We start from the raw sequence: 14,872 nt of genomic DNA on the forward strand, positions 1-14,872 counted from the left end.
ATGAGTGTTTCTCAGTTTGTTTGTTCCCTGTCTTCAGACTACAGTGTGTTTAATCGGGAGCAGGCGGAGGAGGAAGGTGACGACGCCTCTCTGGATAATACGGACCAGCAGCTGCTGACCTTCTCTGACAACAAGTCTGACGTCGTGTCGGGTCACGCTCTGTGGCGGCAGCAGTTCAGCACCGTGGCCTGGCTGCACATGCTCAACATGCGTAGGGAGAGGAAAGCCTTCATTTACACGTGAGTGTTCAGAGGCGAATCATGTTTGAAAACAAGACCCACTATTCTAAGCTTCACTTATCAGTAACCGCTTCCAGAACGTACATCCAGCATTCAGCTACTGTATGCTAACACGAACCTTACCTAGGATTTTGCAGGCTTTATTAGAAATTAGTCTCATTTGGAAGTCATCTGCAGATTAGTTCCATACCCAATATGTCATGATGCACTTAAGTTAGGCCTGATGCAAGATGAATATATTCCTGTCTTTTGTTTTGTTTGCCTCCATCTTAAGTGAAAGGAAAATGAAGATCTGACTCCGTTTGATGCTAACTGCACTTTACTAGTTTAAACATGTTTAATTATCAATATATATCTCATTTATAAAAGGCACAAGATGCACTATTTGGACAACTTCTCAACAACACTCTCAATAAATAGAAATACACTTTGAGGAAATAAAAGTTAGATTCTATATCATTGTAAAACATAGATTTGCACTTTATGAAAGAGCAAATTGTGACAAAGGCAGTGATACTATAACCTGTGTTTGCTAATACTTATTTTTGCTAACAATTTTTCCCTACTAAAGTTACCTTAAACTAAATTTCTCTTATAGCAGACTTAGGTAACTGATCAAATATGTCATTTAAACACATGGTTAAAAGGTTTACATTATGCTCTACAATGTGCCCTTTTGTGTTTGTGAAACATTGTGGGTTCCACTGATTGGTCCGGTCTTTCCCTGCAGCCTGTCCCTGTTCCTGGTGTTCGTGGCTGCAGTGCTCGTCCTTTCTCTGGCCACAGGAAACATCCAGATTCACTCCTCAGAGCGCCAGTTTCTACCCATTTACCTCCTCAACAAAAACGCGATGCCGCACAGATACTCTACCGGCCTCCTGGTTCAGAACTCCTCAGGTGAGTCCCGGAGATGTTCTAAAGCAGTGTTTCTCAAACTTTTTCATACCAAGGACCACTTAACCAATAAAAAAACACTCGCGGACCACCTAACTCCACAAATATCCAAAAACACATCGTTTTTTAAAAATCGCCTGAATATTGTACAAACAAGTGTCAACATGTTGATGAAGGTGCTTATCTGGGCTATAGCCTATCATGCAATCAAAAGTGAAACTTAAGCTCGTTCCATTGCGGAGATATTCCCGTGAGAGTGCGAAAAACTTAAATAAATGTATTTATTTCAAATATGAAATGTTACCAATATACTCGGACCACTAGGGGGCGCTCACAGACCACCAGTGGTCCGCGGACCACACTTTGAGAAGCACTGTTCTAAAGGATAAGTATTTATTCATAGCAATTATGCAAAGAAAGATTTGCATACTGTACATTTTGTGACCGGCTTCTAACTGCTGTACAACTATTCAATTCCACCTGAGAAGAGAGCCAATGGGAACTGTCCCATGGGTGTACTTCTAACGAGGATGACCCTTTCAGTATTCCTTTACTCTCTCTTACATCAGCTGTTTTCTAGCACATTGGTTTGAAGTGTTGTTGTTGTTGTTGTTGTGCCAACAGGCTCTGATATTTCTGACTTCATCCACAACCTGGAGTCTCAGGACCTCAAAGTAGATCTGATGAAACACGGTGACTACATGGCTGCAGCCCCCCACAGCGCCGCCATCAACGTGACCGGATCCAGCAAGGTTATTATCGTACAGATTCAATCAAAACGAAACATTAGCAGTTATGTTAGTAATGTTCCAGATGAAGGGCTCTTTGTTTAAGTGCTGCCAAGTACTCCAATCGAGAGCCTTATATTTAGATTGAGTGGACTCTGTTAACACTTTGTTTCTGTACGTCAACAGGGGTTCAGGTACAGTGTTGCGTTCAACAGCACCACCGTTCACTCCTTGCCAATGGCTGTGAATGTATTAAGCAACGCTTTTCTCAGAGGTCTGAATGGCACTGGACGGATAAGAACCTGGACCAAACCATTTGATTATGTGAGTGTTTAAAGACACACTTCAGCCCCTAAATGGTCCTTGTATATCAATGACTCGGCCCACGTTGCTTTCATACGAGCAGATATATCCTTTTACCCTGTGCCATTTGAAGACTCTAAATATTTTCATTGTGCCGTCCCTCAGCAAATGCCCGATGCCACGTCCTACGCTCTGGTGTACATCGAGGCCATCATTCTGGGGATGCTGGCTGCTGGGATGCCTGCGTATTTCGCCATGGACCACACTCGAGACAGAGAGGTAATCACTAACTCCCACTGATGATGATTCTAACGATATCTTTGATCTGTACAACAAGGGAATTATTTAGCAAAGATGAAAGTTAAGGTTTTTTATTTCTTGATTTTGAATTGTAACCATAGCTTTGTACCTAAAAGAAAGATAGGAGTGATTTGACTGCAAAGGGGCTAATATAGGGACATATTCTGCAGAGCTGCTGCAATTAAAGGGATTATTGACATTTAAAAAAATCACCAACTTTTAATAATATTTAGTCAGTTATTTTATGCATAATTGGCAGAAATGCTTGTTTTCTGTATTTTGTATGATATATTATTCACATCTTTAGGTTTTGGACTGACAAACTAAGACTTTAAAGACTTCACCTTGGACTTTTAGAATCTGGGGGATAAAATGTCAGTACTTTCTGACATATTAAAAACCAAAGGATAAACTATGAATCCAGGAAATAATTAGAAGATTAAATTACAATGCAAATAATTGTTAGTTGTAACCCAACTACTGTGCACTCGTAAACCTCTCCTTTGCTACATGTGAATTTTAAACAATGTCTTTGTGGCACTTCATTGGACAGTTTGAGAAATGGAAAGCAGCAGGTAACATGAAAGAAGGGCATCACATGTGACAAAGGTTCGGGTATGTCGTGGTTACGTGTTTTTTTGTATTAGATGCAGTTGGCCTATCACAGGTCCCAAGTCCTGAAAGATTCAGTTGCTCCATTAGTGCCCCTTACCCTCCTGTAGAGCAGAGACCACCATCGCAACAACCTTCCTTTACCCTTCTGCAGATGTTTAATACTGTTGGCTATAATCAGGGCTGGATCTTTCTTCACATTTACATTTAAATACACAACATGTGCAGCTTTCTTAGTTAAAGATAATGATTAGCCTTTTCCAAAAATGTTTTTATATAACAATACAATCTGCTTCAATATTGCACTATATTTGTTGCTATTTATAAAGCCTTTAAAAAACATGTATTTGCTTCTTGTCACGCTGACCAGTTCTATTTATTTAAAAAGCGTTGATATATAAAAAAATGTTTTATTTAATTGGATCAATGGCTTTATTCAATAGCATTTCATTTTTATGTCTGATGGTGTCCTAAAACATGACAACAAACATTCACCCCAATAGAAGCTTCGAATATAAACAAAAACGTGGTACAGCTACAGCCCTATTTATAGTAAAATTATCAAATAGATCTCAGTCATATATAAGGCCATATTTTCAGCTGTATATTTGGATGTTTTTGTCTCCTTCAGATCAAGTGTCGCTCCACACTGCGTATCTCTGGCCTGGTCCCGTCAGCATACTGGTGCGGCCAGGCAGCGGTGGACATCCCCTTCTACTACCTCATCCTCTCCGGCATGACCATGGTCCTCTTCTCCTTCAACACTGGAAACCTGCTCACCTCCAGCAACCTCACCTCTGTGGTCTGTACTTTAAACATGATGCTTCACTTCACAGAAAACAAGCTCGTTAGGTGAACACCTTCTTGGACAGCAACGCCTTTAGGCTGGAGCCACACAAGGACGATAACGCAAACGGACTGCAATCGTTATCAAAAAAGTCTACGTCCACGTATATCCACGTGTCCGTTCACACGAGACCGCTCGAAAGCGCTGGAGACGCTGTAGTACATATGCCGGGCCTGTACGTGGCGCTGTACTCCTGCCACAAAAGCAGCGAAGAAGACTTCCCATGCATGGTTGCCATGGTTGCTCTTCTGTTTATTCTCCGCTGTGGACGCTCTGGCTATTTTCCTCCCTCCCCGAGGCGAGCGTGTGCTCCTGCTGCTCTCCGGTAGTCCACCAGCAGATGACAAACACCTACCTCTCCGCCTCCTCCAAGGAACGAGGGAACCGTGCGGCAGAGTTTCAGTTAGATTTTTTTTCGCCGGTCAACATGTCCGTTAAAGTTTAAATCTTCCGGACAAAATTAGAAAATTGGCGGTCAGAGGTCTTCTTTGTTATTTATTGAGCTTTAAAACAAATGAATAACGACTCTATATAATAATAATAATAAACGGAGCCTCTCTTTTCCTCCCCCTCTCCTGACAGCCCAGCAGCTGATCTCTGAGCAGGAGGGGTGGGAGGGGTGGGGCTATTGCTTCAACGTTATCAGGAAATGATCAGCCGTTTGCCCCCCAGAGCGTTCCGTTTGCAGATCTACCCGACTTGGGACCCGTTATCGTTTTCTGCGTTTCCATGTCGGCCTCGTGCGGCTGAACCGTCTATCTGATAGTGAACTGTAGCAGATACGACCGTTATCGTCCCCGTGTGGCCGGGGCCTTAGTTTATGTGAAAAGGCGTGTCCTTTGGTTCCACATCAGATAACGCATTACACACACAATGCTAGTATAATATTTAACTTTTCTTCTTCCACATTTGTTCAGTCCTGTACTCGCATTATCCCAAATGTTTCCTACATTTTTCAAACCTAGAGAATTCTATACACTAAATCAAGGTCCATGGTCAATGAGCATGCGTCAGCCTTCTAGTTATCTGCCAGATGCTGTTACAAATCTTCTTTTATTACATTTTAAACCTGGTTGTATTGAACTAAACGTTTCATCCTGATGATTGATTTTAGTCCTCAGACTTCAGGATCTTAAATGATCCGATAAACAAGCTGAGCATACGTCAGCAGTAGCATTTATAAATCAAATGTATAAGCAATGATACAATAAATATGTTGTTATGATGTCTCTGTTCTCTTAGGTGCTGTGTACCGTTGGCTTTGGTCCAGCCATGATCCTCTTCTCCTATGTGTGTTCTTTTGGCTTCGCTCGAGTCCAGAGCAACAGAGATTTCTTCTCTGTCATCTCCATGATGGTGAGGCGGGACGCATGGTGGCTTCACATTGAATAAACCATGTGTAGGGTGGTCACAGCTCTATTTTCATTAAGAACTGTGATCACTGGTGCCTCAAGTAATGTTACAATAACTCAAATAAAAAGTGTATATATTGGCTGTAGTGCAGCAGCTCTAATGTCACACTGCGCCTGCTGTGAACGAGTTAAGATTCATATTGGTTTCATTGTGTCTATCTTACCGTTACCTTACTGTATGACGGTCACGTGAAAGGTTACTAACTGAGCCACTTGTGTTTCAGGTGTGTGTGGTGTCGGCTTCGCTGGTTCAGTTGTCATTTGTAAACGACAGCCCTGAACTGACCAGAAACCTGCACAACGCCCTGTGTTTCTTCAACCCTCTGTACCCTCTCATGGGCTGCCTCAACTGCATCACCAAGGTGCGGCTCGACAGCACTTCTTCCACGGGTTTCTCTGGTGCTCTTTCTTTCAAACCTGCATCAAAGGGATTGTTCTACTTGTTTAAAGGAGGCTGTTGGATTTAAACCCTTCCGTATATTTGGATGCACTACAGTACTGTACTACGTACTCTCCCTGCTCTCATCAACCCTCCCATTATGAAAGCAAAGGAAACTTTTTCCAGTTTAAATAACAGTTCAATAAAAGCTATTTTTGGAGATTTTCAGGAGTTGTTAACAAGACGCATTTACTCTCTATTGCAGGGGCGTCAAACTCAATTTCATGGCGGGCCACATCAGCATCATGGTTGCACTCAAAGGGCCGGTTGTAGCTATATAAATATACATATATAAAATTATGTATTATATTACATTATTGCCTCTGTATTTGATTATTATCGGAGAGGGTATAATGACTTCATAATTAACTAGTCTGAAAGCAGAAGTCTGGGGAAAATAATTGCAACCAATTGCAAGTCCCTTCAGTGCGCATGTCACAAAATGAGATGCATTGTGGGACATGTAGTATATGGGCAATGTGCTTCTGTAAAGTGGCATGTAACCGTATAATAAACGTATTCTATTCTTTGCAAGCTCTTGAGGGCCGCATAAAATGAAGTCGCGGGCCGTATTTGGCCCCCGGGCCTTGAGTTTGACACCCCTGCTCTATTATATACATTTCACTTGTTTATACAAAATGATACAGCTTGCTTTTCTTGAACTTGTGAAGATGTGAAGATCAAGCTGTTAATTCCTTTAGAGGCTGATGTACGATCAGGACCCCTCTCACTCATCTTTGCTCTTGTTTCCAGTCGACATTCCTCCCCTCGCTGTATGAGTCCAACTTCTTGTGGAAGAACCTGCTCATTGCAGTTGTAGCTGTACGTATATCCAAACACAAGCATTGCTTTGCTCAGGAAACAGACACTGTGTTCAGATGTGATACTCTGTGTCTGTCTGCTCAGCCCTATCTGCAGTGCGTCCTGCTGCTCTTCCTGCTGCGCTGGCTGGAGATCCGTTACGGAGGGAGGACCATCGGCAGGTGGGATCAGATCTGAAGTCATAGTTAAGACATTTAGAGGGTGTTCTCCCGTGTTTTACACAAACAGTGCACGCCTCTTAGTTTGACACCATGTGTGATACCATGGCATGTTTTAATGATCATTCTTTCTCATGTCCAGTATCTCGTCCAAGTCGAAGCCCAGACTGGACAAACACATAGAGGAAGGGCTGAACGAGGATGAGGATGTTCGGATGGAGAAGGCCAGAGTGAAGGAGGCGCTCACCTGCCAGTCATGTGAAGAGGTGAGCTTCAGGGAACTAGGGAGCCGTTTCCTTTCTGTCTCGACGGCACACTTTCTTTCAAATCTCTATCAGTAATATCACCCGGTCTGCCTCTTTCCATCTGCGCAACATCACCCGCCTCCGCCCGTCCCTTCACCCTAAGAGCACCGCCATCTTGTTCACACCCCGGTCACTTCCTGCATCGACTACTGCAACTCCCTTCTCTTTGGTCTCCCTCTCAAATCCCTCCACAGACTTCAACTGGTCCAGAACTCTGCCGCCCGCATCGTCCCCAGAACCCCTCCATTAACCACATCTCTCCTGTTCTCCAGCAGCTTCCCTGGCTCCCCGTATAGTTTTTAAGATTCTGCTCCTCGCCTTTAAGGCCATCCATAACCTCCCTCCTCTGTACCTCTCCGACCTGCTGCACGTCAACACACCCGACGCACTCTCAGGTCTTCTGCTTCCCCAGCCGCTCTGCACCCCCCTTCCTTTAACCACCATGGGGTCGAGAGCCTTCAGCCGCTCTGCACCCCCCTTCCTTTAACCACCATGGGGTCGAGAGCCTTCAGCCGCTCTGCACCCCCCTTCCTTTAACCACCATGGGGTCGAGAGCCTTCAGCCGCTCTGCACCCCGCCTCTGGAACCCCCTCCCACCTGACATCCGCAACACTGACTCTCTCCCCATTTTCAAATCACATCTCTTCACACTCGCATGTCCACCCTGATCCTTATCCGTCACACATCCTGTTTTTATTGATTTGATTGATTGATGAACTGCATTGTCTTGTTTATGTCTCTTATGCTGGTGTTATGTATTGTGTATCTTGTTTTGTATGTGTTTGCACGGCGACCTCGAGAGCCTTGAAAGTATATAAAATAAATGCATTATTATCATTATTATGTAAATTAGCCCACATGTAGAGCAACCTTTTTTTTAACGAAGTTACAAACGGCTGCCGTCACATTTTATGATAACATCAACCGTAGAAACATGAATTGATGGTGCTTTTTTTTTAATTAGATAAAGACATGCATTGCATTTGGCACAGTAAGTGATTATGAAGTTACGATGCTTTACTTTGCAGCCTATGGAAATAATTCTACAATTAGTATAATACTGATTATATAAGTGTGGCTTAATCCTGAGCTGTGACTGTTGCCCTGTTCCCCTGTTCTCACCAGAAACCAGCGGTGGTTGTGAGTAACCTGAGCAAGCAGTACAAAGGCAAGAGAGAAGGCTTTTCTCTGAACAAGGGGAGGAAAGAGGCGACGAAGAACATCTCTTTCTGCGTTCGCAAAGGTGTGTACTCTTTCTGCGAAGCCAGATAACGCTCTGACTGCACGGTGATCAAACGTTTGGATTGCTCCCGTCCGTGAAGAGACCGTGCAGCCATCGTCTTAATTTCTGCTGTTTCTACAGGGGAAGTTCTTGGACTGTTGGGCCCCAACGGATCAGGGAAAAGCACCATCATGCACATGCTGTCGGGGGACACGGACCCCACCTCAGGCCAGGTACGGATATGACTAAGCTGCTCTCCTTGTCTCTATTAGCTCCAGATTCCTATATCAAGATTTAGTGTGGATTTTTGTAATTTGAAGTAATTTCACAAATGTTGACCCGGTTTATGATGTGCACCTTCCGATGACTCCAAACATCTTCCCTCATCATCGTCAAAGACTTCCTTTTTTCATTTGAATCCTTAATGTGAAGTCTTTGTTCAGATATGCTGTTACATGCAGAGCCTCGCTGCGATAGTGTGTTATTAGGAGTGACTACATGTGTGGCCCTCTCGTCTGGAGATGGCTTCAATTTAAAGACAACATAAATGTTTGTATGTTCCTTTTCATGGCCTTTGTCCAGGTGCTGATGGGGGACTACAGCACAGAGTTCCGTCCGGTGGAGAATCCTCTGGAGCATGTGGGCTACTGTCCTCAGGTGAACCCTCTGTGGCCCAGGATCACACTGCAGGAGCATCTGGAGATCTACGCCGCCATCAAGGGTCTGAAAGGACACAATGTTCCTGACATCATCAAACGGTACGCCTCGGGTTGCTTTGCTTCACACTTGTATCCTCACCGCTGCACCTGCTGCCTCCCTCTTCCAATATGCAATCACACTTTGTTCAATATCAATGTTTTGTAACTGTAATCTATCGGTGTTCGTGTTGCATTTCACCTTGAATGTGGTTTTTGAAGGTCAGTACATGTTCATTTAGTCCTGAGCCAAATGTCTTTGTAAGTTATTATCATAATAACCTAACCTCATATTATCCCTGAGGGGGCCGACAGCCAAGACTGGAGGAGGTTATCACGTTGTTGTGAATGTGATATCTCATGAACACCTGGAGAGAAACAGCATTTGTCTATTATCTTTCTTTCTGTCAACTATACTTCATGTTCACTTAGTCAAAGGTGGTGCTGGCACTTTACAAAATGAGCACTGGTCACTCCACTCACAGTGTTTGATATGTATCCCTTGCATTGATCTGCGTGTACTGATCAGCCAGAGCACCCCACCTTTACAAAGTGTCCGAATGATTTAGGGATAACTGGCGTGTAAAAGCTGACCAATTGTTTTGTTGTTATTGATTTCAGTGTGGCGAATGCTCTGGAGCTGAAGGACCATTTAAATAAACAAACCAAGACCCTGTCGGCAGGACTCAAGAGGAAGGTCAGAACACGTCCAACATTTCTTTACAAAGCCACTGGAGTTAAAAGTGTAGAGTTGTACACATTCAACCTGCTCAGCTTCCTGCCAACATGATGTGTTGTAGGGACCCATTTGCATCCAAACTGACCACCCTGATGTGTTGCTTCCAGCTGTGCTTTGCTCTGAGTATGATCGGGAATCCTCAGATCGTCTTGCTGGATGAGCCGTCCTCGGGGATGGACCCCAAGTCCAAACAGCGCATGTGGTGAGGCTCTTCTGCATGACCATTCTCCGTTTCAATGTGAACCTGTTACATTTGGTGTCAAAGGAAAAGGTTTGATTCATTTTTTTCTTGTTTTATTTTTTCTTGCACAATGTTATGCCTGGAATAGCACATTTATAATAATTAAGATGCATTTTGTAGAAAACATCTCTTTGACATTTTCACATATAAAATGCTGGCTTTTACAAAAATACATTACAATAAAATCCAATCCTTTATTGTTGTTTGAAGACTTCACATCTTTTTTTTAATTGGCCTTTTTTTAAACTCTAGAGATTTTCGAAAATGCCAAAGATTTGATAAAGGCAATAAGAAACGAGAAAAAAACATAGTCACAGAAATAGAGGCTAAACTACTATAAAAGAATACAGAAGAAATACTTTCTGAGATGGAAAACAATTTGAAAGAAGAAGTACGATAATTAGGTTTTGAAACAAAACAGTCTTGTAAAATAACTAGAATTGAGCAACAATTACTGGATATAATTTTTTTTTAAATAAAATACACTTGGCGTTTAAACTTGACACTCGTTTATTTTGCATGTTATTTCTGTCACAGTATTCGATGTAGTTTTCCTTTGTGATGACCTTGGTCACAGAGTAGGCTCGGCTCTGGAGCATGACTCATTGACTATTCTGCTGAAGGACACTTGGTAGTGGAGGTGTCTTCATTTGAAGCCTCTGACCTCGGTCTCTGCTTTGCGTAGGAGGGCCATTCGTGCTGCCTTCAAGAACCGTCAGCGGGGAGCCATCCTCACCACGCACTACATGGAGGAGGCGGAGGCCGTGTGTGACCGCGTCGCCATCATGGTGTCCGGACAGCTCAGGTTAGTGCGTTAGTCTGTGATGGGGCGTATGCTGAAGGAAAGGATCCCCGAATCACTGCTTTTGATTTTCTCTCATCAGATGCATCGGCTCGATCCAACATCTAAAAGGGAAATACGGTCGCGGCTACAGTCTGGAGGTGAAGCTCAGAGAGGAGCTGACGGGGCTGCAGCCGGTGGCGCTGCTGCACAAAGAGATTCTCCGGATATTCCCCCACGCTGCCCGGCAGGAGAGGTATATATAATACTGTCATACATTCATTGTCCAAAGTGTTTTAGCTTTTTAGGTTATTTTGTATATTTAAATGTGGTGTTAATACTTGTCTTTATTCTTTTTTTAATGCTAAAGAGTTTATTTTATAAAATGACTTTATTTTTATTATATTTATTTTTTCTTACACCAAAGCAAATCATATGAAGTCTGATTCTGATAGCGGAATGTGCGTATCGAAACATGTAAGTAATCCCAACAAAACAGGAAGAAAGGGAGCATATTATGCGACTATGAGACAATACAGACTAAATGTGAAGGATAGGCAGAATAGTATGCACACTAAGAAGGAAAAAGTAGAGCACAAAAATGAGATGAGTCCCTTTTTTATAGTGAAGTATACATATTGTCGCGGTTTCCTTCCTTTGTTTTCTATCAAGCCACTTAGACGCCTTAAACTGACGGCTCGAATGCTTTTCCTTCAGATTGGTTCTGCTCACATTTGGGATGCCTTGTTTGGCCTCTGGTTACCCGCTCACACATTCAACAAGGACAACAGGCCTTCACAATAGTCACAGCAAATCAAACAAAAGAGGCAAAACTCAAATAAAATAATAAAAACGCAGGTGGTCTTTCTTTCTTTGTTGGCTTGTCTAACTTTAACGGTTAAAATCTGTGCTTCGACTATCGTCATGACTACAGATCACAATGAAGTGGCCCTTTTTATAAAACAAAAGACTGGCTCGAACACATATTCTACCAATTTTACCAAAGCAACACTTTTTCTAATTGCTTGGTACTGTAATGATCTGTGGGAAATATCGCCTCTACTTGGAACACATGCAAGCTCTGCTAAACACCGCTACAACTACATTAGCCTTTAATCAATTATGTTATGCTTCATTACGTCTTACAAGTGAACGCCTCACAATGTCGATGCATTCTTTCTCTGCAGCTTCGCTACTCTGATGGTTTACAAGATTCCCACGGAGGATGTCAAATCTCTGGCAATGGCATTCTCTCAGTTAGAGAGTGGTGAGTCACACTCACACACACACACACACTCTGAATCAATTGGAGCCGTATCTGCTGAGTCATTCAATGTCATTAATCTTCCTAATCTCCGTTTATCTTCAGCCAAGCAAAACTTCAACTTTGAAGACTACAACTTCTCCCAGTCCACCTTGGAGCAGGTACAGTGTGTTGTTGTTGTTGTTGTTGTTGTTGTCACATGTATCACAGAAGGAGGATATCTGCACTGGACTCTTATGATCCAGAGCTGTCACATTGTTTAGCATCTGGGAAATATGTAAAAACCACCATATGTAAAACATGACTCCTCATGGGATCTAAACCGTGCATACTTAACAACTGGTCTTTTTCTTGGTCCTATTTCTTTATATGTTACTAATATGAAACCTAATGATACAAGTACTTCACAGCGCATTCACAATGACCAAATAATTAAATGAATTGGTTTAAGGGGGCCACGTTTACAAACTCTCCACTACTCTGATCCAAGTCTCTGTCATCTACTTGTATTCTCACTATCACCCAAACACATGCCTTTCACTAAAGTGTTACGACTGAAACTCTCCCACGTAGACATTCTCCCGCCTGCGCCATGGTGCTTTACGAGCGAGCAAGTCCTGATCAGTCTGAAATATTTCAAATAGAGAAGTTTAAGTGAAAATGCATGTTTGTTAAGCAGTGAGAATTGGACTGCCCCCATTTACTCCAATCACGTCATTCGCCGTGGAGGCCGACAAGACAGACTTTTCCTGCGTGGCAATTGAATTACCGTGTTGACCCGAATATAAGACGACCATGATTATAAGATGGCCCCTCTTTTTCAAAATGCCTTTTTGAAGATCAAATCTGTTTTTTGGGCTTGCCATCTTTTAACGACACACTCAGTAACACCATATGTCTTTGCTGCTCGACAGTTGTTTGATGACTCTGATTGGTTGATCCCCATTATCTTAAGGTCGCCTCTCTTGTTTATTAACTAGTCTTACTTTTGAGCCACTTTGTTCCAGTTGGTCGCTGTCTCTCCATCTCTCCTGTTGCTGTGTTCTGTTACCGTACTTTAAGACGGTGTCTCGCTCGGGGGAACACTCGTTTGGGGCAATCTGTTCTTGTGACTGTGTAATTACATCGAAAAGTCTAGACCCCGAATAGAGGACGACCCCTCTGTTTCCCTAGGAAAAGAAACACGTCTTATATTCGGGTCAATACAGTACTAATGATGGGTTTCATATATTAAAGGTCACCTATTATGCAAAATCCTCTTCTCCATATCTCTTCTACATCAACATGTGTCCCCTCTTCTTCATGTCTCTTCTACATCAACATGTGTCCCCTCTTCTTCATGTCTCTTCTACATCAACATGTGTCCCCTCTTCTTCATGTCTCTTCTACATCAACATGTGTCCCCTCTTCTCCATGTCTCTTCTACATCAACATGTGTCCCCTCTTCTCCATGTCTCTTCTACATCAACATGTGTCCCCTCTTCTCCATGTCTCTTCTACATCAACATGTGTCCCCTCTTCTTCATGTCTCTTCTATATCAACATGTGTCCCCTCTGTGGAAAGAGACTCTGAAAGTTTCAGGAACAAAGATGCTCTCTCTTTTTGTCCTGATCCATTTATATAAAAGCCTGTCTGAAAATGAGCTGATCAGATTTTGGCCCCCCCCCCCCCCCCCCCTTATCACCTGGATCTCCTCTCGAGCACCATTGAGTTCTTTGTAACCAAATGTCTCTCAGAGGGGCGTGGGGAGGGGCTCTTTATTTTCATCTAAAGTAACAGACAGAGAATCAGCACTTTGGAAACAGGGCTGAAACAGAGGGGATTATGGGTAATGCTGCAATGATCTGTTGGTGTTTGGAGCCAAACACTTCAGAGACATGTATATATCTGAGAGCTATAATATATTGATGAAAAACAGTATAATAGGGGACCTTTTAATAAAAGTTGTTAGCAGCTCTTATCTATACCACCTGCTATTATCTGTAAGTGTTCCACAGCATCTTAACCTTGGTCTCCTCCTCTCCTCCCCCTCTGCTAGGTGTTCATGGAGTTTGCCAAGGAGCAGGAGAGCGAGGAGGAGGAGGTGGGCTCCCTCAGCACCACGTTCCAGTGGCAGCGGCTCCGTCAGGACGGCTCTGTGCCCGCCACCCACCCCGACAGCATCGTGCACCAGCTGTGAGCCTGAGAGGAGCCGTACTCACCCGTCCCAACGTGCCGGGGCCTCTGCGCCTGAGGGCCCACACCAGCACCCGCCCGCTCCACGCACCTGACGCCCCCCACCCCAATGAACGGACAGATGTGTGGGGGCTTTCACACACACTGGCTGTGTGGCTGTGTGGGTGTGTGTGTGTGTGTGTGTGTGTGTGTGTGTGTGTGTGGTGTGTGTGTGTGTGTGTGTGTGTGTGTGTGTGTGTGTGTGTGTGGTGTGTGTGTGTGTGTGTGTGTGTGTGTGTGTGTGTGTGTGTGTGTGTGTGTGTGTGTGTGTGTGTGTGTGTGTGTGTGTGTGTGTGTGTGGGGCTGTTTTCTCGAGGCGTGTGTGTGACCCTCGTCCACTGGTGCTCCGTGTTGCTGCGTCGCACTGACCCAGGGGCGTCTTCGACACGCTGATGCGACACCTCTTTCTAACGGTGTTTTTTATCTTCACGGGGGAAAAGAAAAACTATATAAATAATATTTATGCTTTGTAATCCGTCCTCCTCTGCGGGAAGCGGTGCAGTAAGTGTGTTTGCTCGTCTGTTTTGGTGTGTTTTTACATGTTTTGTAACAGAACTAGGGATCCGCCCACGACCATACCAAAGCAGCACATCTCCGAACGACACACCTCCGCACACGGACAATTTATTTTTGTTGTCAAAAGCATTAATAGTTTG

At 43.6% G+C, this 14,872-nt stretch overlaps 1 protein-coding gene across 2 annotated transcripts in view; it reads left to right on the forward strand.

Moving 5' to 3' along the window:
* abca5 (ATP-binding cassette, sub-family A (ABC1), member 5) overlaps positions 1 to 14,374 on the forward strand; it is a 30,470-nt gene extending 16,096 nt beyond the window's left edge. For both annotated transcript variants that reach the window (XM_034107814.2, XM_034107813.2), the window contains exons 18-38: positions 38 to 239; positions 970 to 1,136; positions 1,758 to 1,885; positions 2,048 to 2,185; positions 2,330 to 2,443; positions 3,708 to 3,878; positions 5,166 to 5,279; positions 5,560 to 5,697; positions 6,528 to 6,596; positions 6,681 to 6,757; positions 6,897 to 7,020; positions 8,185 to 8,302; positions 8,423 to 8,514; positions 8,864 to 9,039; positions 9,598 to 9,673; positions 9,823 to 9,917; positions 10,642 to 10,761; positions 10,841 to 10,993; positions 11,925 to 12,004; positions 12,107 to 12,162; positions 14,041 to 14,374. In XM_034107814.2, coding sequence (XP_033963705.1) covers positions 38 to 239; positions 970 to 1,136; positions 1,758 to 1,885; positions 2,048 to 2,185; positions 2,330 to 2,443; positions 3,708 to 3,878; positions 5,166 to 5,279; positions 5,560 to 5,697; positions 6,528 to 6,596; positions 6,681 to 6,757; positions 6,897 to 7,020; positions 8,185 to 8,302; positions 8,423 to 8,514; positions 8,864 to 9,039; positions 9,598 to 9,673; positions 9,823 to 9,917; positions 10,642 to 10,761; positions 10,841 to 10,993; positions 11,925 to 12,004; positions 12,107 to 12,162; positions 14,041 to 14,181 — 2,549 coding nt within the window. In that variant the 3' untranslated portion in view covers positions 14,182 to 14,374. The remainder of the gene's footprint in view (positions 1 to 37; positions 240 to 969; positions 1,137 to 1,757; positions 1,886 to 2,047; positions 2,186 to 2,329; positions 2,444 to 3,707; positions 3,879 to 5,165; positions 5,280 to 5,559; positions 5,698 to 6,527; positions 6,597 to 6,680; positions 6,758 to 6,896; positions 7,021 to 8,184; positions 8,303 to 8,422; positions 8,515 to 8,863; positions 9,040 to 9,597; positions 9,674 to 9,822; positions 9,918 to 10,641; positions 10,762 to 10,840; positions 10,994 to 11,924; positions 12,005 to 12,106; positions 12,163 to 14,040) is intronic.
* The last annotated feature ends 498 nt before the right edge of the window (positions 14,375 to 14,872 follow it).

Source organism: Pseudochaenichthys georgianus, chromosome 19 (genome assembly GCF_902827115.2).
Source record: "Pseudochaenichthys georgianus chromosome 19, fPseGeo1.2, whole genome shotgun sequence".
Classification (NCBI taxonomy): domain Eukaryota; kingdom Metazoa; phylum Chordata; class Actinopteri; order Perciformes; family Channichthyidae; genus Pseudochaenichthys; species Pseudochaenichthys georgianus.